We start from the raw sequence: 21,431 nt of genomic DNA on the forward strand, positions 1-21,431 counted from the left end.
CAGGAGACAGAACTTTGGCTTTTCAGCAGTACACCGACAGGAATTCACTATGACAAGTGGCCACAGAGGAAACGTTGGTGTCAGGGTTTGTGGATGAGTTTTGGACAGCACAGCAAGTCTCTAGAGGACACACACACACACACACACACACACACACACACACACACACACACACACACACACACACACACACACACACACACACACACACACACACACACACACACACACACACACACACACACACACACACACACACACACACACCATCAGTTATTTCAATTCACCTACCGGCCACATGGAGAAAAACAGCTCTGGGGAAACATATTGAGCTACTACAACGCTGACATGTAAGAAAATCAGAAACAGAGTTTAATAGTAAAACATTTCCTAAGACATATACTGCACACTGTATGCAAATTGCCACCACACGACCAAAAGCTCGAAACTGCCAAATTCAGAGGGTGAGACTGATGTTAACAATATCACATTGAAGTGCCAAAAAAAGAAAAAAAAAGAAAAAAGAAGACCTTAACGATTTCTTATTAAATGTGTGTAGTGTTATTACTAACCCTGACCTTTCACGTAAAACTCAATCAGGAAAAGGGAAAATGTTAATGAACACTTCAGCTCCTCATTCTTACAGCTTAGCAATGCTTGTTTAATAAAAATGTTCTGATAAAAGAATTAAATGGTTTAGTTTCCCAGTGGGAACCTCATCCATTCTGGTGCCTCTCGTACAACAGCTAATGAGAAGTGGGGAGAAGTGCAGGCAGGGTGGAGTGCAGGCTAACACTTGGATGAGGCTAACGAAGAGATCTGAGAACCCCTGGAGTCCTTACAGGTCGTGCTTTGAATAATGGAGGCTGATAGTCGGATGTGGATGCACACGCCTGCCACTGATTGATCTAATGAGGACTTGTAAATGCGTTTTCACTCTCCACAAAACACAGCCAAAAAACAAATAAATAAAATAAATTGAAAAAAAGTGTAACTTGGTGAAGAGAAATCTCATCCTTATAGCATGTTTGACATCTGAATCATAGTTGGAAAGTGCAGCAAAACTGCAATTGTGAAATGTAATATTTAGTTTCTGCAATGTGGCCCTTTAAATCCAAAGCCACAGCTGCAGCTCTGTGAGATTGTTGTGTGCTAAATGTTACCATCGGTGTCCAAGCACCACACAGTCACAGCATACTGTATGTATTATCTTTCATGGCAACACATCCAATAGTTGTTAACATATTTCACTCAGAACCAAAATAACGTCCTTGTGGGGTCACTGGGATAAACTCCATAAATGTCTAGAAACATTGGGGCCAGTCCATCTAGCATATGTCAAACTTATTTCACAGAAAATTGAAGCTCACCAAAACCTGTATTTGCTGTTTTGTACTGTACTGTCAGGATATTTGAATCTGAATAACAAACATCAATGACAAACATCCTTGTTGCCCAGGGTGTAAAAATGAAAGTGCAGTTGAATAAAACCTTTTTCACACTTCTGCATTTCTCAACTGGAAGCAGCCGAGAACTGGCTGCTTAACTTCTGTTTTGTTTCATTAGATAGGAACAATTACAGAATCTAAAAACTCGGACTTTTGTAGCACAGCCGGTGCAAAAAACAGACAAAGTTGTTCTTTCGCTCAATTCCATAATGTTCCAAAATTTTAAAGAAGATGGGTGCAGGTGATAAGGTGAGACGAACTACAAAGTTTTAAAGTGCAAAGAGGTGGCGCATACGTTTGTAGTCAGCACTTCACTGTGGATCATTATATTTAAGCAGGCAGCACTTGGCTCATAAATGGAATTGTCCCAAGCTGCTTTTGTCGCACCACAGAAAAGGGGGAGAATGTCTAAGAAAGGTAAAGTAAACATTTAGCTGCGGAGGAAATGGTGTGAAAGCTGCCACTGATGCTTCTCAACTGGACCACGATGTTTCCCACCTACCTCAGATAAGAAAGATTGACATTAATGATGTCTATTGTTAGTTTGGATGTAATATAAATGGCTGTTAAGGTGGAATTTTAACCTGTTTTCAGTTTCAGTCTGTTTTCTTGGCTCTAACTCAGAGCTAGTTAGAGTCACATACTTCTACACAAACTATTGCTCATAGCAGTAAACTCTGTTTACATGTGTAAGGTGACACATAACGTTAAAAACATGTTTGTCTGAATACATCTGTGTACAAGAGAAATATAAGTAATAAAAGTGGTGTTTGTCTTTACAGTGAGACATTAAATTGGGCATTATCACAATAATCAAGTATGTCACATGAAAATATTCTGTACATACAGTAACCCGGCTAAATGTCCTGCTTTATGAATGTATGTAATACAGCAATTGTATTTGTTGAAAGAGAAGTTGAAAACATTACTGCAATCCATTGTAACCCTGTCACTGCGTTGCACAGCATAAAGCAGAAATAGGGTTACCCGCTTGCTAAGTACTCTGAGTATTTGTGAAAAAGGCCTATAGCAAGGCAACAGCTTTGCAGACATTTCCTTCCCATATTTTACCAATGTGTGCTCACTATTACATGTACAGAAGACAAGTCTGAAGAAACTTGTTCCAGTTTGAGAAATTCTGACATGCATTAGCATTATTTGATCAGCTAGTTTCAAATCCTCAGCCCCCTGACTCCACCAGTGATAACCAGCCAAGACAGTACCAGTGTGGACCTCGGTGTGTCCTCACCACAATACGAACAGGACCCTGAGGTTGTTTGGACTCGATCTCCAGCGTCTCCCAGTCCAGCCAATCCCTCCTCAGCATTCCTATGTTTCCCACCTTCTCTCTGGCTGTCGACCGATGTCACAGCTCTCACAAGTCTCTTCTCCCTCTGCAACTGGACTGTTCATTTTTGCTCTAATGCTCTTACACAGCCGTGTCGACTAAACATTTGTTTGGACACAGTCTAAAAGAGTCCAGAGTAAAACCTTCTGTCTCTGCAGCTGGACCTGACCTTTTCCAACCACGATCCTTTCCAACTATGTGGTTATCTATGAGAGTAATGAAAAATGTGTTTTTTAACTTACTTGCGCTAACGCTAGCAGCTCAGCTGGATGTTGAGTTTATATACCTTGACAGAAATAGGTTCATAATTTAGACCACATGCAAAAAGTAAAGCGGGCATATTCTCTACCCTACACTTACTTAAAATTCCATGTCATGTAAAATAATAGGATTGTTTATATCAGATGCATTATTACAGGAAAGAATTTTTAAAAAATAACAGTAAAATTGAAATGAGCTGTAAATGTGCAGTCATGAAAACAAAGATGTTACAGTTAAGCAACAATGACGAGTCTGTATATTTACAGCCTTTAGTGCACAGCATAAGCACAGAGCAGTCACAACCTGATTGAGACGGATTCCTAAAAGAAGCCTCGATGGGTTAGTCATTAGTGAAAAGATGCAATGCGTGTTTGTGAGATGTTTCAATAACTACTGGGAATTAATTTAGGACTTCATACAATTACGGAATTCGGTTTTATTTTCACTCTGTGGATGTGTGATACTGTAACAGCCAGAAGTCAAGTAAAGTCAAGGCCTGACTGTCTACATTCTGTAGACAGAATGGGAGCATGAGATGCCTTCAAGTTAGAATGCAAGCCCTGTAAAAAGGCTTAATGCCACAATTTATTATCTCACACAGAGTAAATCCAGTTTCAGTTTGGTTACTGCTATTTTGGCGTGGTGCCAAAACACAATAATTATTTTTGTCTTTCTCATGGGTCAAGATCTCAAACCTCTGGATTCTACACTTCCCATAATGCAACTGAAAATATTCTTTGGTAAGAATGGTAATGTCTACACTCTATGCCACCGATTTGTAACTTTCTGAGAAAACCTACAGTAGGTGTGGTGTCATCACCACGAGAAAAATGTAAAAATGCAGCATGCCGAGGCGTTGCTCTCTTAGATGGCACTGGATCAAGATAACACACCAAACACCAAAGCCACACACTTTAGCTCACTGGTGGGATGAATCAGCGCCATTTTGCTGTCACAGTACTGTACGGCAGGTGCATCCGCAGGAATGTGAAACAACTTATAAAACAGAGTAGTTTGAGTTCTACCTGACACAAAATGATGGAAGAAAACACTCCTCACACACCCCAACTGTTAACCTGGTCTTCACCCGGGAACACAGTGCAAGCAGTAACAATGGAGCTCCACAAACACACCTTGGTGAGCTTCCAGGTATTGGCAGCTGAAGCAACAGAGGACGTGGTGTATGCAGTGCTATTACTACAAGCTTTGTAACAGAAAACACTACAGCAGGTACAGCTGCTACTCTTTTTCTCGCAGCTGTAACGTGAAAGCTTGTCAGGCATCAAATAGAGAGCACTTCACTTTCAGCACTGTGGGTTCCACAGGGCCTTAACACTCCAAAATGGAAAACACAATTTGGTCGCACATTATAAGTTGTCTTGACATCTGAGAGAAAGTATTCTGTGTTTCCTGCAAATGGTTTTTCAAAATGACTCATTAAAAGATGGCTGTCTAAAAAAAAAACAGTATGGGACTGATGCAATTAAGCTCCTCTTTCTGTTTTAATTACAGGCTGTCTTGTAGTGGAGCAGTGAAAGTGTAATTCATACCTTTTAGTTTTAAACCATATCGATGCTTAACACCACTATGTCAAGGTTATGTGCGATTTCCTTTTTACTTACCGTTTTTGAGAGGCTGTTAATTTGTCTCCATGGCCACACAAAGACATGCAAAGACACATTACAAGGGTGCAGCCTTGCTATTCGTTTGAATGTATCAAAAATGCAAATTGTATGTGGCTCTATAGTGATTTAGTGATCACATTCAAATGGTATGATGGCTATTCTTTTTTTTTTTGTTGTTGCAACACGCAGGAGGGAAGAAAAGTGCTTACAAACCAGCACAGACCGGTCACAGAGCTGAAAATGCTCCCTGTTTATTCTCTGATTCTAAGAGTGAAGCTGTGCTTGACATACTACAGATGAATGATGTCCAGGCCTCCATTTACTGTAAAACCGTCATTTAATAAAGACACTAATATAGAAATAACAACATACACATGCGCACAATCACACAAGGGTGCACACACATAAACACACACACACAATGTTGATTTCTTTCTCTTCATGCCAGGTTCATGTGATTTCCCAGAGGGGCTGAAGGTGCTGGGAGCTGTTGACACATCCTCTTTTTTAGTAGCTGGGCCTCAGCTCGGCTCTGATTACCAAAGCTCACGAGAGCAGAAAGGTGTTAAGGGGATTACAGCCATCAGCACTCTCAGCATCAAAAAGTCTTCATAAGCAGGAAGAGAGATACTGCTATTATTTATGTGAAAGAGTTTTTAAAACATGGAAATATATGTCAAAAGGACTGGAGACATTAGGTCAATGTAAGCCTTTTTTAATCAGAACACACACAGAGATACTTTAATTTGTAAAGGATTCATCACAAACCAGATATTAAAAATATAGTTCAAGTGTCTGAGCACAGCGGACGCAAATTTGCACAGGTACAACAGGACCAGGTGAAAGCTAGCATGAGGGGGGTTATTAAATTTAAATAACCTCTTAATCCCAAAAAAAAAAAAAGTTACAGAGATAAACTCAACTGCTCAACATTAAAACTGACACAGCCTCCAATTATTCAGCAGAGCTCATCTTAAACATTAACAATGGGAACGTCTCAGTCATCACAATGTCAACAAACCAAAACGATAACTGGTTTTATCTTTGCTGAGCAAACACTGCGCGGACTCTGCTAATTCATTAGCCAGGCTGAGGAACAAAAGTGGAGACACTGCAATAATTTGTTGCATATTCAGGTACTTGCTGATTGGTTTCAATTGAATTCAATAGGAAGGATTCAGCCATGTGCCTCAAAGCAACACGAAAGCCGGAAAGAGGGTAAAATGAGAACCACTTCAGGTCGAGATGAAGCTATTGTTTTAATCAGACTTTAACTCAAATTGAAAGAGAAAATACTTTATAGGGAACTGAATGGGACCATTTCACAAAATAAGTCCCAAAATCACAGCTATAGTACAATATGGTCTACATGCAAAAATATCAGATACAATAGTAACAAGATGCAAATCCTCCCATTTGAGAAACTGGGGCCAGCAAATGTCTCTTGATAAACGACTTAAATTATTAATCAGTAGTCAGAAGTGTTGTTGTAGGTTACTCTTCTGTTCATTGACCGATCAATTTATCTTTTCAAGACTCAACTTTACAAGTGTAGGCCTGTGGTATTGGGTCATAAGAGGTAACATGGGATCAAAGCAGGGACCCTGGTATATAATTAGACTAATGAAGCAAAAGTAAAGAGAAACCACAAGGGGCACAATCCAGTGTCTTCTTGTGCCAGTCCCAAGTCTGGATAAATGCATAGAGTTGTGTCAGGAAGGGCATCCGTCGTAAAACACATGCCAAATCTAACATGCGAGTCATGACTTCCAAAGTAGCAGATTAGAGTAGATTAATGAAAATGTATAGAATTTAAAAAACTGTAGTTTCAGGCTCCAAAAAGTGGTTTTAAAAAGTGGTCTGAATACTTTCTCAATGCACTGTATCTGGGATTAAGATCAAACACACCAGAGGAAAGTTCTGAATTTCAATTTTATTTGATGGTATTTACACCTGGATAAGTTACACATTGGAAACAATGTGCAACAGATCATCTAGTTTTAGTCTCTTCTCATGTGGGACCATGTGACCGACAGGTGTTTTTTTTTGTTATCAGGCTGTGTCCTGTGAGGTTGATTTTCAAACAATAATATTTCTTTGATTGAGCCTTAGGTTTTACCTGTGAGGACTGTATTTGTTGTTAAAAAGGGTAAATCAACATGAATATGAGACTTTAAAAAAAAGCAGCCATTTTAAATCTGAGAAAAGAGGGAAAACAATGAGAGGCATTTACTGCGTTCATGAGCAAACCAAGCCACAAAATTTGTGGAACAAATGTGTATAGACTGATGGGACAGAGATGAACTTCTACCGCAGTGATGGGAAAGCTAGTGTGGAGGAAGAAAGGATGTGCTCATGATCCAAACCACACAAGCTCATCTGTGGAGCACAGTAAAGTTACTGTAGCGTAATTGTTTGGGCTCCATGGCTCCTACATCATGGTTTGAGCCATGATCAAACCATGATCCAAATCAAGGTGCACACTCCAACAAAAGACTTCATCAGAGTGAAAAAAAACACTGAAGCTTTTCAGTGAACATGTATTTTACCTGCAGAAGAGAAGGTTAGAGGGATAACCCCTCAAAACAAAAAAAACCTGAAGGATGCTGCATTAAAAGCCGGGCAAAGTAAATCCAAACAAGAAGCCATTTGTTGATGTCAGTGAGGCAAAGGCTCTGTGTACTTATCGCAAATAAGGAATGTGCAACTAAATATTACGTTTTATTTACATACATTTACTTTAAACCCATCTGTTACAAATTTTGGAACAACTAAAATGTGGGTGATCTGTTACAAAAGGTGCCATCTTCAATATTGTTGTACAAAGGTGTAAAAATCATCAACTGAAAGAGGCAATTTCCAACTTTCATCTGATATTTTTCAATATTAAACCCAAATATCCAGCAAAATAATTGAAAGCAAAATATTGTTTCCTTTCCAGTACTTTTGGAGGGGACCTGTGTGTCCCAAATGGGACTCTGGACCCTAGTTTGCACAGTGAAATCCCTGACTGTAGCCTGTGAGGCAACATTATTTAATGACAATTGCATGACAGGGATAAAGACCCAGCACTGCTGCGACTGAATGCTGCGTTGGTGTGTGTGTGTGTGTGTGTGTGTAGACAGATAAAAACACCAGTGCAACAAACTGCAGTGGAACCAGCATCTGGATGTGTGAGCAGTTCAGTGAGCAACAATAAAATACGGCGGGGAAACACGTGCAGTCAGATCCATGGACACTGCACAGGAGCCCTTTAGCTTTACTTCCCCATGTGTCCACAACGGCGACACAAACATGTCCAACAACGGAGGGGATCTTAAAAGTTTCACCTACCCAAATGAGAGCTGGGGCGTGTTACAGCAGCTCTGCTACGAGTTCCAGTCAAAACGATCCACGGGGATGTCCCGCTCACTGTGTCCCTATGATCCACTCTATTCACAGCAGGTCATTCACCCAGACTATAACGGAGACGCATCCACTCCGGGTTCCTCTGTCAGACGTGTGGCAGAATCAGCCGCTGTCCTACAGTGAGATGTGTCCCATGTTTCACGCCCTCTCTTCCGGAAAACACGGACAGTCAGACCAGCCCACAGTAGCCTCTCTTGTCTACAGAGGAAGCAGAGTGAAGACACCCAGCGGCTGCAGCTGGCTGCTGCTGCACCACTGCAATGTGCAGAGTGTGTGCACAGAGCAGCAGCTTCGCGGGCCACAAACAGCCCGAAACACGCTGACTGACTGCTTTGTCTCACGTCAACAACACACATAAAGCCAACTTTTATTAATCAGCCACTACTGGCTTCCAAAGGTCCTAAAATCCGCCCTATTCCTGCACCATGACCAGGAACCGGAGATCACTGATCCACACTGATCACAAGTTCTAATTTCTTTGTAAAGTATAATTAATACGCGCAGTGTATTAGATTTTATGTTTTATAACCACAAATGCCACATGGGAATTCTTCCACTGCTCCTCCATTAGAAACTGGATTAAACGCTGCAAAAGTGTAGCTGGCGCCTCTAGTGGCTTCATTCATACATCATCATCCAAGTGACAAATGAAAAGAAATTCCAATTAGCGTCTCGGTAATTAGTGAAGACCAGCAGGCTGCGTCTCTAGTGTCGATTACTGAACTTGATGTAAGCAATAACCTCATCAACTATGGCCTTCACAATCACTTTAATCCCCATCGTACGTCTGAGCCGTTTCTGCAAGAAATGTTTGCTGAGCAGTGGTCCTACTACACCCACCAGTGTGACTAACATATCAGCTCGTTTAAACATCAATTACTTTTGTCATGAATAGCCATAATTACAGATATTTGAAATTATATTTTGACTGGTCAGATTACAGTTTGGATATGCAAAAATGTACCTTTATATTAAAACAAGGCCTATTCATCCCTTTACAAGATGTCTTCGCTGTTCGGTAATTTTGACTATTACAAAACTTTAATGTATCTAAGATGCATTTTTGACCAGTCCAAACTAAAATTTCAGATATCTGCAATTCATTTTCAACCAGTAATGTCTTAGATATAAAAAAGATAGTTAAGAGATCTTTTACTTTGTGCCAAAGTAAAGCTATGGTCAAGTGAAAATTCCAATAAATATATCTGTAATTCAAATATCTTAAATCAGCTTTCCCATTCAAGTTAATGAGGGCTTAGTTCTCAAAATGTTGAAGCTAATCCATAATACAAAATTTAAACCACAATCATAATATAAGTGCAGACACCTTAAAAATATATCCAGATCCCCACAGACGGAGGCCTTCCTCTCATTTTATGTAATATTACAGTGTAATGGGGGTGGGGACCTTAAAAATGTCATTTCCATGTCCCCACCAAACTGTTGCATTTAGCAGTAGATTTTTGAGGTGTCATGGCTTAATCTGAAGATAGTGGACCCAGCGCCAAGGCGTCAGCATGTAATGGTGTAGAGGGGGTCACGATGTGCCTCATACCCTGCAAGCTCATCTATACACAGTTACAGAACGAACTCATCCATTCCCAAGCAACCAATATATATGGAGATGAGATGGGAATTGTGTTAAGATTTAAGGTGCACACTCTGTCTAGATGACAACAGCCTTCTGGTGCCAAACTGTGCATGATACACGATACATCATTGTGTACAGTAAAATATCTAAGTGAAGTAACAATGAACTCAACACATTTTTTCTCAATGCAGGTTTAAAAACATGCACAAAGGTGCAGACCCAGCATTACTGTCTACCATCAAGTGCAAGTTCATTTCCAGCTACTGAGAAGAAACTAGTTGTGTTCATTCTTGAATCGAAAGTTGAGCATCCTTTTTACTGTGTGTTCTTCTTTACATATTAGTGGATCTTTTCCAACCTGGAAAGAGAGATGAGTTGACACATAGCAACCGCACAGAGTGAGGACGACTGTAATGATGGTGATTTTGAAACATCCAGAGTCTCCTCGATATAAACTAGCGTGAGGATGGATTAGATGTTAGTAGGCTAACACATGCTGACACTTCCAGCAGGCTAGTGGCAGCATGAGTCAGTCTCTCTGAATAAAATATGTTTTGTAATGGCACGGAACCCTCTATTCTTTTTTTTTGGACCATTTTAATTATTCCGTTTGTGTTTATTTCCATTGTTTTTTGTTTTTTTTCGTGCTACCCCAGAGCTCGGAGTAACTAAAGCTGCCAAATGGAAATATAGTGGATAATGAAGTGACATGACAAGTAAGTACAAATAACTCAATTTTGCATCTAAGTACAGTGTCTGAGTTAATGTACAGCACATTTCACAAAACTGCACAGGATATTAGAGCATTTACTAGCTATTGAACGTTAGTAACTAAGCACACAGAGTGTGCAGTCACCTTTTGAGAGTACCTACTCTTCCCAGTCACAGCCGTGGGGGAAGTTCATAGCAAGTTCATTTAGTTTCTTGGCAACAGCTTGAGCCTCACGGCACAACACAGTCTGACACCATGGGATAAGGGGCAGCATGTCCTCCCTTACAGCACAACCACCCCACAAATTTCCAAATTTTCCCAGCCTTCTAAGTCTCAAGGCGCTTCTCTACAAGTGTGTCCTCACAGAGCCTGCTGCACAGCAAGCAGCCACGGCTTGTTCTCACATGAGTCACAGAGTGCAAATCAGCCCCAGCATGGCCTTGTATGTGCATGGCCAGACCGGCCACATCAAGCATGACCAGATCATTATCGAAGATCTGGGATGCCTGCTCGTGTTAGAGCTGTATCCTGGTTCAACAGTGTGGGCTTCTACAATAAAAACAAGCGAGTTATTCTTTTTTTTCTAATTGTTATTTGCTCATTCTTTAATCATTCAACTGTTTGGAATTTTTGCATTGATTTAGTGTGAAATGTGTTGCTGCACAAGTCACTGTGGATAAATGTATAGCTATAGAAAACAATAGTCATTAACAAATATTGTTTATCACAGGTTGGTTTTTTTTTTTTGCTCGGGGCTTTTGGAGAGCCACCATCCTTGTGACTGTGGCAGAGCGCCGAGTTCAAAGCCGAGGATAGGAACACCTTATGAATATATTATTATCAGGTAGCTGAAAAAACAGAAAGAAACAAAGAATCCATATATTGGTTACATTTACTGTAGACAGAAAAAAAACTATTCTGTCCGAGAACTTTTATCCCCGTGTGAGACCTTTCCGTTGGTTTATTATTACATCACGTTTTCTCAGCTGCTATCTCTGCCTTGTGTGTTTGTGTGCGTTTCACTGGGACACTGCCCCTGCTGACTTTCTCTATCCTGCATCTCTCTGAGGCTCAGGGTGGAAATAACGGCCTATTACTAATGAGATCCCCTTCTGTTTTCCCCACGGCCCTTGTGATCCCACCTTCCCTCCAGGAACCTCCCCTGAAGAGGGTGTGTGTCATTCTCCCCTGTGAGATGTGAGGAAGCATGAGCTACATTTATGCTTTAGCTGCATGACTCTGTGGTAAATGGTTTTCAGACTAGCAAGTGTGGTTCTGTGTAAACATGTTCAAGATGCAGCCAGTTTAAAAAAAAATCTAAAAGGTTGAGGGCAGTTCCACAGTTTTGATTCTCAGTTTCACGGAGGAGTCCCAGAAAAAAACCTCCCTCTTCAGCTGATCTGTTCAGGTCTGATGGAGGAACGTCATTTCCTCCACTTCAGCACAGATGAAGCAGATCTAAAGATTCAAGGCCAATCACCATAGAAAACACATGGATTGTGGTATAGATCTCCCCCTGCTGGTCCAAAACATTCAATGCAAGAATATGTCTTGCGTTCATTCACTATGACAAACCTTTGGTATCACAATGTAGTACTCACTTAACTTTCCAAATACTCTCAGAGGTGCTTGGTTCTTTGTTTACACAGCCATCAAGAGGAAAAAAAAGATCTGCAACAAGTGCAGGCTCTGAGTGAGCGGTTTCCTGCTCAATTCAATTCATTTTATTTATATATAGCACCAATCCACAACAAAGTCATCTAAAAGCAATTTACAGTGTGAGGTCAAGACCCTAAAAATTTATAAAGAAGCCAAACAACTCCACCTTGTAGTAAATATTCTTTGTTGTTGTTGTTGTTGTTGTTGTTATTGTTCCCAGTGGAGATTTTTGTTTCACTCTACTAAACCTTAATCTAAAGTCTATAATCAACTTGAATTGAAGTGTATTCAATTAGAGTATCAAGTGGAACCAAGAGTGAGAGTAAAATTAGCTGGTCTCTGCCAAAAATGAATTAATCAAAGTGAAGGCAGACTCAGGACACAAGTCACTGTCAAACAATTGTGATGTGTCAAATTACTGCCTTTTGTCAGGTGATTTATCTTAGAGCAAGAAAATAGGAATACAGTCATTAGCATGACTGAAAATGAATTGAGATGACATTGTGGTTCTTATGTGTCAGAAATACTGTTTAAAAAATTTGACATCTTTCTAGTCTAAATAAAATCATGTGTGACTTAAATACAGTGTAGATACTTGTGTTCAATCTGAGATGAGCTGCGAACTGATTATTCAGAGGGAGGGTTGGATCCGAGTGAACAGAATGAGGCTAAAACAGGCAGCTTTGAGTTTCAGTCAGGCAGAATGACAACACCACTCATTAAGCCTGAGGTGAAGCTTTACAAACCTGAATTTCTTGAAATTAACCAGACTTCTCAAAATGAGATTGAGATTATCTAGATTATCCAGCATGATAGTTGTTCCCTGCTACAATGGTCATAACATTTAGCTTCACACTGGAAGAAACTTCAGGACAAGTGGCTCATTAGTTTGAAGCTACAACTCCTAAGTAAGAAGCTGGCACCTTAATGTACATGTAGTTATGGTTATTTTTGAAATAATTGCGCTATTGTAAATGTTTTAATTTTGCATTTTACACACTTAGAATGTTTGTTAAAATGACAGTAAAGTCAACTGAAATCTCAACTTACCTGATGAGAAATTATGTTACAATATGAGATGTGGTCTGGTGACAATTAAATTAAAAGAAATTTAATAGAATGCAGGCTGCATGAAATACTGCAATTGTTCTTTTAGTTTTTTAATGTTTGCAGAACGCGAATATGATGGATTCCTCCATCCCGTTTTGAACAGAGGGTGTTTTTTTGTTGCGTTTTCCATTTTCATAGACTGGACATGTTTTGTGACGTGTCTATGTCTCTATATCAGTCATTCTGCTTTGTGATGTCTGCTTGACAATGCCTCTATCTATTATATGGAGATTATTTCTGAATTTTGCCTTAAATTTGTGTTTATATACAGCATCTGAACTTTTATCCCCCTTATTTTTACCTGGTTTCCACACTCTGTTATGAATAATTCCGAGAACATCCTGTTTTTAGGGGGCATGTGCGCTTGCAGTATCTGCAAATGAAAATACTTTTGTTTTTGTTCTAGGCCTTTTAGGTCCTTTAGTAAAATATTTTCTTACACCAGAATATTGGGGGGGAAAAAAAACTTGGTTTCTTATTAAAAGAATAACAAAATATATATCTGCCTGTAGAAATGGTGTATAGAAAAAGAACACAAACTATGAATAAATAACAAGATAAATACTCTTTATTTCCACTTCTTTGTCATTTATAAAATTATGTGTCCACAATTAATATTAACAAGGCAATACAGAGAATCCTTTGAATTACTTAGGTGGAACACAGGCTCTAGAGACTATGAAGACAAAGAAAAAGGTGGTTAGATGTTATTGAAGCGAACCTGATCTCCCTCACTCTTAGTAAGGGAGGTTAATCTAAAATATATGCAAAGTACATATATGCTGGAAGAGTTGTGGTAGTTCCTAAATGTCAGACCCAATAGGATTGTTACATGTCTCTAGAGCCTGCATCGCCACCAAACCCTTCACTATACAGTCAGAAACTTCATAAGCCAGGATTCATCAGGTTTATCGCTCAGTGTAAACCAGACACAGTTCATTCGCGAATTCTTAACATTCTCACACTGGATAACTACCACTGAAACGATCAGCATCATCATCATTAACTAGCGTAAGCATGGTTCTTGTCTATCTTTAACATGAAAACGTCATATTCTTTTCCCTACAGTAAAAGACACGAAACCCTGGCAACTGTTAAAACCAAACAAGAATAGGAAGGAAGAAACAAATAAACAAACAAACAAATAAAAAAATCCTAAGATACCTTGTGCTCAAAATAAAAATAAAAAAAATTCTCGCAAGTCTGCCTGTTGTTGTTAAGTAGGATTCATTGATGTAAGTTATCAAAAAATTAAATATTATATATACTGTATAGGTTATTATTACAGTAACAAGGTTCCATGCGATCATATTCTCACCTTCTGTACAGAGTTGAGGATTCAGTAGTAAATAACAAGGCTATACAAATCAATAGTGCCTGGTGGCCAGAGAGCCGGCGTGTTACAGGGCCTCGGCGACCTGAGACAGGGACAGGTAGTCTGGACAGAGGCAAATTCTCATGGTGGTGAAAACAACAAAAACAAGTAGTGAAGAAATCCGCAAACTGTTTTACGTCAACTGCAAAATAAATACATTGCATTGAAACTGTCCACTCTTACATCTACTCACATTATTTTTCTTTGTGATTAATAGCTGTTTTAACTCTTTAGTGTATGTCCCTTTATTTATCCTTACCGACGTCTGTTCAAGTGAGGGGGTTTTCTAATGTTCATTTCTAAGAACAGCCCAAGAGAGCACCGGAAAGAAAAACTAAAAAATAAATCCGGAATCAATGACGTCATGCAACCCAAGTTTGGTTAGTCATTGCCTTGGCTTAAAAAACAAACAAAAAAAAAAAAACACCCACCCACACCGAGCAATATACTAGATGAAAACAGCAACAAGATAATAAAACAGACTGGACACTAATTTTGGAAGATAGATTTGCCTTTTGATTCTAAACCATGTTGCACTGCAGAAATAAAGTCTGGAAGAACGAAAGGGGAGAAATGTAATAAAGATCTGCACATCCTCTCAATAACTCCCAGATCTGGATCAGACAGTTGTACTGAATCATAACGCCAACTAATACATATTTCGACTAATTTAATTATTTATGCCTTGAGGAGATAATGACATCAATAAATGTCTTACTTTGTTTGACTAACATACAGTACTAAAACAGATTTAATTTACTTTGCCATAAGATGAAGAAAGAGTAGCAAATTGTCACATTTGTCATTTTGGCTTTATTACTCGAAATAGATGCAACATTTTGATGTCTATAAAATCTCAGCAGCTCAACTTTGAAGATCTTGAGCAAAATGTTTAAATATTAAATTTATTAAAAGCAGTTGATACCGTGCAGACACTAATCCTATTTTTGATCCTTTACAAAGTTTGTTTTTGAATGTGCACACTGTCCTCTACAAGAGACCCCTGAAACGGTCCACAGAGCACCAGGGCCCAACACAAACCCCAAAATTAAGACTAAGAGACAAAATCCAAACCCCCCAAGGGTTTATTCAGTCAAATACATTATTATTTAGTCATTATAAAACAATACCCAAGTGAGTCGCTAAAGCATTGAGAGAGCAGGAGGAGCTGAGGGAGCACCACACAAAGTACAACGAAAACATTTTCCTCTTGCCCCACACCAGGTGGACATTCAGAGTCTGTGAGACCTCGAGTGATCAGAATTAGTTATGTATGAGTGAGACTGATGGTGGAGAGTTCAAAGGTCATTAAAGGCTAGCAGAAACACATTCATTTGGACCACATATTTAATGTGGAAGTGCAGTGGGCTGTCTAAGGCATGGACGATAAATGTGTTTTAATATAGCAATATTTTCTGAGTGAGTGAAACAATCGAGCTGTTTTATTGTCACTTCTTAACTTACTTTGACTACATCTTTTGTGAGATTTAACAACTGAAAAGCATGTCAAATTGGATGAATTAAGTCAATTAAGGCTATATGTGCGGAAACACACACACACACAAACACACCCACCCACTTATTAAAAACAGATAAATAAATGAGAAGTTAGACCAACAAGAAGATGGAACATCATCATCATCTTGTTCTGAAGTAATTTAGATATTTGACAGCTAAAATTTTAACAACACAGCAGATGGACATTAAAGAGGCTAAACAGGACCAGCTGGGTGGACTGTCTGACAACTACACTACTGTTTTGCTGGTTTGGTTGCTGTTTGACATTTTATACGTTTATTTTCATTGTTTTTAAGTCTGTGAGCTGACCTCAGCTCCTCGAATTAAGAGCTGAGGGAAGTGGCCAAGCAGCATAAAGCTATTCACACCTTTAGGTGGAGAAACACCTCCACACACACACACACACACACACACACGCAAACACACACACACACACACACACAATTTAAAGAGCCCAATGATGTCACAACCCCGGGCCCTGCAGCTGCCTCCTCCACAGAGAGTGAGAAAAAGAGGTGGAGAGAGAGTGAGACAAGTTAAAAGACAGTGGAACATGACCAAGGAGAGTTGCATGTGGTGGTGAGAGCAAAGACAAAGAGCGATGAAAGAGCAGTGGTGTGAAAAAAAGGCCAGAGATAGGATTTTGTAGGGTTCAGAAGGCTGTGCTCTGGAGAGCTGACTGGAATTGGCTGAGGGTAGTGTAGATGGCAGAAGCCTGGGCAATACCTTAAGATCATGCAATTGTGGACACACATGTAACAGAGGCTCTGTGCACTGGTGTAACACACACGCCACCTCGAGAGCCGGATCTTTTCACCTTCTATGTTCTTGCTGTGTACCCTGGTCTCATCTCCACTGCAGGCTTCACCTCTCAATCTCTCTTTCTGTCTCTGTGCTAATGGCAAACCCACCCCCCTTCCCACCATCTCAACTTATTATCAACCTCTATTCCCCCTGTCTTCCCTCCCCTTTCCTCCCCCAAAGTCCAGTTACTGAACCACTATGTTTATAATATACAGTCAAAAACAAAAAAACTGAAATCTTTAAGAAGCAGAGCTCTGGGCAGATTTGTCTTTTTGTCTGTCCACACGCTCACACACATTCAGTGTTCATGTACTCACATACTCGTACAAAGCCATGCTCGCCAAAACACACACATGCTCTCTTCCTTTGCACATTTGTTTTTATGCAAGCCCTGCTTTTTTTCTAGTGGTAGTTTGTTGGACATGCAGGAGTGGGAAAAAAGGAGAGGAGAGAGTAAAGGTTCCTACAGTAGCTCATACAGGGGCAGAGGGTAGGCATGTGTCAAACTGAGTGAGTGTGTTGAGGGAGAGGTCTTAGTCCAGCTGCCATCTCCTCCGATATTTCTTCTCATCATCATCTGCCAGTGGGTGGAAAAAACAGGAAGTTAGGAAACACTGAAACTACATTGATTAGTCTACAGGTTTCTACTGGAGAGAGAAGGCATGCAGAGGTTGCATTAGTGTACCTTTTCACAGAAGGTGACATTAAAGAATTTAAGCTGAATTTGAAATGCAAGAGAAAAAAAGAGCAGGAGATGCTTGTTAGTAAAACCTCATTTTCAACATTTCAACTCAAACATATTGACTGTAATAAACCGAAAGTTACAGTGGGCAACATTTCTCAAATATTTGTAAAAAGAATTGTGCTCCAATCCTTGTATTAATGTGTCCAATAACACAGACTAACAGAGTGAGGCTTGCCTTTCTATCAATTAGAGAAGAACAACGACTTCTGCTTGATTAGTACGTTTAGCATTCTCCTTTATTGTAATTTATTAACTGTGACTATCTGAAGGGCTGTGCAGAGCGTGTCAGAGCATAAAGACCCAAGAGCTGGAAGGGAGAGCTGGACAGAGAAGAGAGGACTGATACAGAGTCTGACATTAGCTCTAGTTGCACACTGTAGCTTTATCCAAATTTTAGTATTTCAAACCAGTCAACAATATGAGTGGATACTTTGTAAATACATAGAACAAAAAGGCTTAACGTACCTTCTAGATGATTCCTGGAGATATATTTTAGTGCTTCATCCAGGAGGATGACTGGGATGGAAATCTTCAAGACCACGATCCACTGGGACCAGCAAAGAGGGGTCACCTGGAATATCAACTGAAGGACAACGCTCATCAAATATTGCATTGGGCAGCAGAAACAGCTATAGTAGATATAATAAAAACATATAATAAAATATTACATAAAAACAAAATGTATAATTAAAACTATTATTGTGTCCTGTTCATGCAGAACACAATGGACGTGAGTCACAAAGCATCCCACATATCAACGCAACACTAGAAAGTGACATGTGGAAACATTTGTTGTGTCTGCTGAAACTACCTGTCTACCCTTCAAATCCACAGGCTGATCGTGGTGGACTGCACTGTTTGAAGGTTCTTGTAAGACCCCATGTGCTTCCATGAAAATGGACTGTAATTTCTGATACTGTATTTTGTTTCATTTTTCAGAAACATTACCAGTATTTTCTGGTTCTTAACAGTTCTGATGCGTATCTGCAGGTCTGCTCCATTACATACAGTAGTAGCAATAACATAGTGTCAAAAAGCTTTACTGAGGATCCTCCCACCAAGAATGGGCTAAAAGCTCATGTTTACGCATGCAGTCATGCAGATTATAATAAATACACAATGTTTAAACTAAGTCTGCAAGTATAAGGAAGTCCTGATATTTGTATTTACTCATGTTCTGACTTTGAAACAACTTTTGTGTCAACCCAATCAAGAAGCTTCGTCCTCAAATAACATAACGTCACACATTCAGACCATGATATGTAGGCTCACCGACAGCGTCTCCTCAGTATACAGTATACTACTGTCATGTGTACTCACCGGCAGAGGCTCAACGTAGAGGATTAAGAAGTGGAGGGAGAGAGACAGGATGATTGCACCCAGCAGCCAAATATTGACCCAGGGAGGCATCCTGATCAGGGACTGGTTCTCAGACAAACTGTTAGAGAGATGTTTTGATAGATCAGTTTAACTTGACATTAGGAATTAAAAATACATTGTTCTATCATGTTACAAAGCACAAGTGATTTATTTAATAACAATCAATGCATCAAAACAATTAGTCTCCTTCCATATATGGGTGTGCGATTTCATTGCTCTGACAACGCATTATTTTAACAGTCCTTTCTCAAATTCTTTCCTAAATAAAACATTGGCATTTGTTTCTATAGGGAGTTACTTACAGACTTGCTCCATGAGCAATCCTGGCAAAAATACAGGGAGTTTTCACTTCATACCACAGTTCCCTTTATTTTCTGCATTCCAAATAAAGCCTTATTCCATTTCTTAAGATGTGTGGCTAAAGGCTGATTTATCAGCCACAATCACCAAATGCTGAATAATACAAATATGGACATTATAATGGGTAACAAGTCCTTTATCAGTCAGTAGAGTTGATGTTCATGATGAATGTGTTTTTCTGTCTAATTATGTTGCATGAATCACCTGTTGAGCGAATTGAACATTTCGATGGTGACCAGCACAGACAGGGCCATGGTTGTGGGGTAGCGTGATTCGAACACCTCGCAGTCTATGCCCTGGAACATGGGGTTGTCCTCAGTACACTGCATGAAGTGCCTCTGTAGAGAGAGGCCGACAAGAGTCAGTGTCTGTGTGCGTTTACGTTTGTCTGGTGCACACACGTTTTTGGTGTGTGAGTCAGCCGTGGGATTCAATAAATACAAAAATGTTATTATTTCGTATTTTAAATTCATTTTTAATGATTCCAAATTAAAACTATTGGACAAAGGGTAAACACAGGCACCAGTTTGCAGGATATTTTTCTAACATTCTAACATTCTTTATCTAACATTTGTAGCTTCCAGATTCTATTCTTGCTTGTACTGACATACGTAACCAGATAACCTGATCTAGCAGAAGGTCCAGCATTACTCATTTAATCTTGATTCTTTTAAGCAACATGCAACAAATGGGGCCCAGAACCCCAGTGACCTGTTGTGATGGAGCTCAGATCTGATAGTGGGAACAGCTTTAAAAGCTAGTGGCCTCTTTCTCGCCCTGTGTGCAATCAAATGACATGGGTCTTTACTTCCCCTTCTTAAGGTGTACACTTCTCGGATCACTGAGCTATGTCATGAAATCTGAATCCGTCAGTAAACAGCAACAATGCTCCTGCTCTCTAACTGTCCTGAGAAGGACAAATTACTGGGAAGGACAATGATTTGTAACTTACCAGCTGATAGAATGACACTTGTGGGCCTTCTTCATCAAACAGGTACCACCATGTGGCAGCACTCACTGTTCCAAGACCCACATATCCTACAGGGAAAAGAGTCAGAGACAGATTATACAAAGGTCAAATATTATTGTAAGTTGTATGACAGATATATTTTCTATGGGCTCAATCAGATTTTGTACTATATCAGTGTGATAGTGTATATAGGACTTAAACATTGAACGTGAACACTTTTCCATATCCCTTCCTGTTATCTTAAAGTGCAGAATTAGCTATAGTTTGTATAGAAAAAAGTGATGTGTATTCTGATGTGTGTGTAGGTTTCAGTGAGTGGCAAAAAGGTGGGTCTGAATGGAAAATGCATCAACTTACTTATAATTTAAATAAAAGGTGTATTTTTAGTGTCTTGCACAGCTGATACATAATAATCTGCTGTCTGGTTTAATGGAAAATAGCAGGAAGTTCAATCATTCAAGTGTAGGTAATATCCAGAATAAATCTATTTTTGTGCTGCTAATTTGTATAGAAAGGTAAGAACACAGAAACACATTTTCCATTTACTTCATGAAGTTACTTTTAAAACATAACATAACTTGTATAAAGGGGAGTCTGTGTTGCAGCAATAGAAGGTGTAGGTGTTGTATGCAGATTCATATCTAAACAGAAACTTTCGAGGTTTCCAGAGAGATGATGTGACAATAGAAGCAGTCATAGCACTGGGGCAAACTGTTACCTGTCAATTTCACATCAACAATTCAAAACACGAACTTCATCTTTACTCTGATATACGCACACTAATAAACAGTTAGCGTATTCAGATCCGAGCTAATACTACCTCCAATGGCCAGGTATCTGAAGAAGAGCCAGCCGGAGATGAGAGGCTCCTTAGGGTTGCGGGGAGGTTTGTCCATGATGTCCAGGTCTGGGGGATTAAAGCCCAGGGCGGTGGCAGGTAGACCATCGGTCACTAGATTTACCCACAGCAGCTGGACTGGAATCAAAGCCTCAGGAAGCCCCAAGATAGCTGTCAGGAAGATGCTGCAGAGAGAAAGCAAAAAGACAAACATAAATAAATAAAGAAAGAAAGAAAAAAACATTAGCTGACTGCAGGAGAAGATCTATGCTGGCCACA

The 21,431-nt window shown here is 39.6% G+C and overlaps 2 protein-coding genes across 4 annotated transcripts in view; both read right to left on the reverse strand.

Moving 5' to 3' along the window:
- Positions 1-8,435, reverse strand: part of camkk1a (calcium/calmodulin-dependent protein kinase kinase 1, alpha a) — a 52,073-nt gene extending 43,638 nt beyond the window's left edge. For both annotated transcript variants that reach the window (XM_067493963.1, XM_067493962.1), the window contains exon 1: positions 8,016-8,435. The gene's annotated coding sequence lies outside the window, so the exon portion shown is untranslated. The remainder of the gene's footprint in view (positions 1-8,015) is intronic.
- A 5,277-nt stretch (positions 8,436-13,712) lies between these two features.
- atp2a3 (ATPase sarcoplasmic/endoplasmic reticulum Ca2+ transporting 3) overlaps positions 13,713-21,431 on the reverse strand; it is a 44,115-nt gene continuing 36,396 nt past the window's right edge. The window contains exons 16-22 of one of the 2 annotated variants that reach the window (XM_067494313.1): positions 21,135-21,337; positions 20,297-20,382; positions 19,549-19,682; positions 18,925-19,042; positions 18,070-18,187; positions 17,545-17,577; positions 13,713-17,436 (exon numbers count right to left, since the gene is read on the reverse strand). In XM_067494313.1, the coding sequence (XP_067350414.1) occupies positions 17,573-17,577; positions 18,070-18,187; positions 18,925-19,042; positions 19,549-19,682; positions 20,297-20,382; positions 21,135-21,337 (664 nt within the window). In that variant the 3' untranslated portion in view covers positions 13,713-17,436; positions 17,545-17,572. The remainder of the gene's footprint in view (positions 17,437-17,544; positions 17,578-18,069; positions 18,188-18,924; positions 19,043-19,548; positions 19,683-20,296; positions 20,383-21,134; positions 21,338-21,431) is intronic. The other variant, XM_067494312.1, reaches the window with a different exon arrangement.

This window comes from Channa argus, chromosome 24 (assembly GCF_033026475.1).
Source record: "Channa argus isolate prfri chromosome 24, Channa argus male v1.0, whole genome shotgun sequence".
Classification (NCBI taxonomy): domain Eukaryota; kingdom Metazoa; phylum Chordata; class Actinopteri; order Anabantiformes; family Channidae; genus Channa; species Channa argus.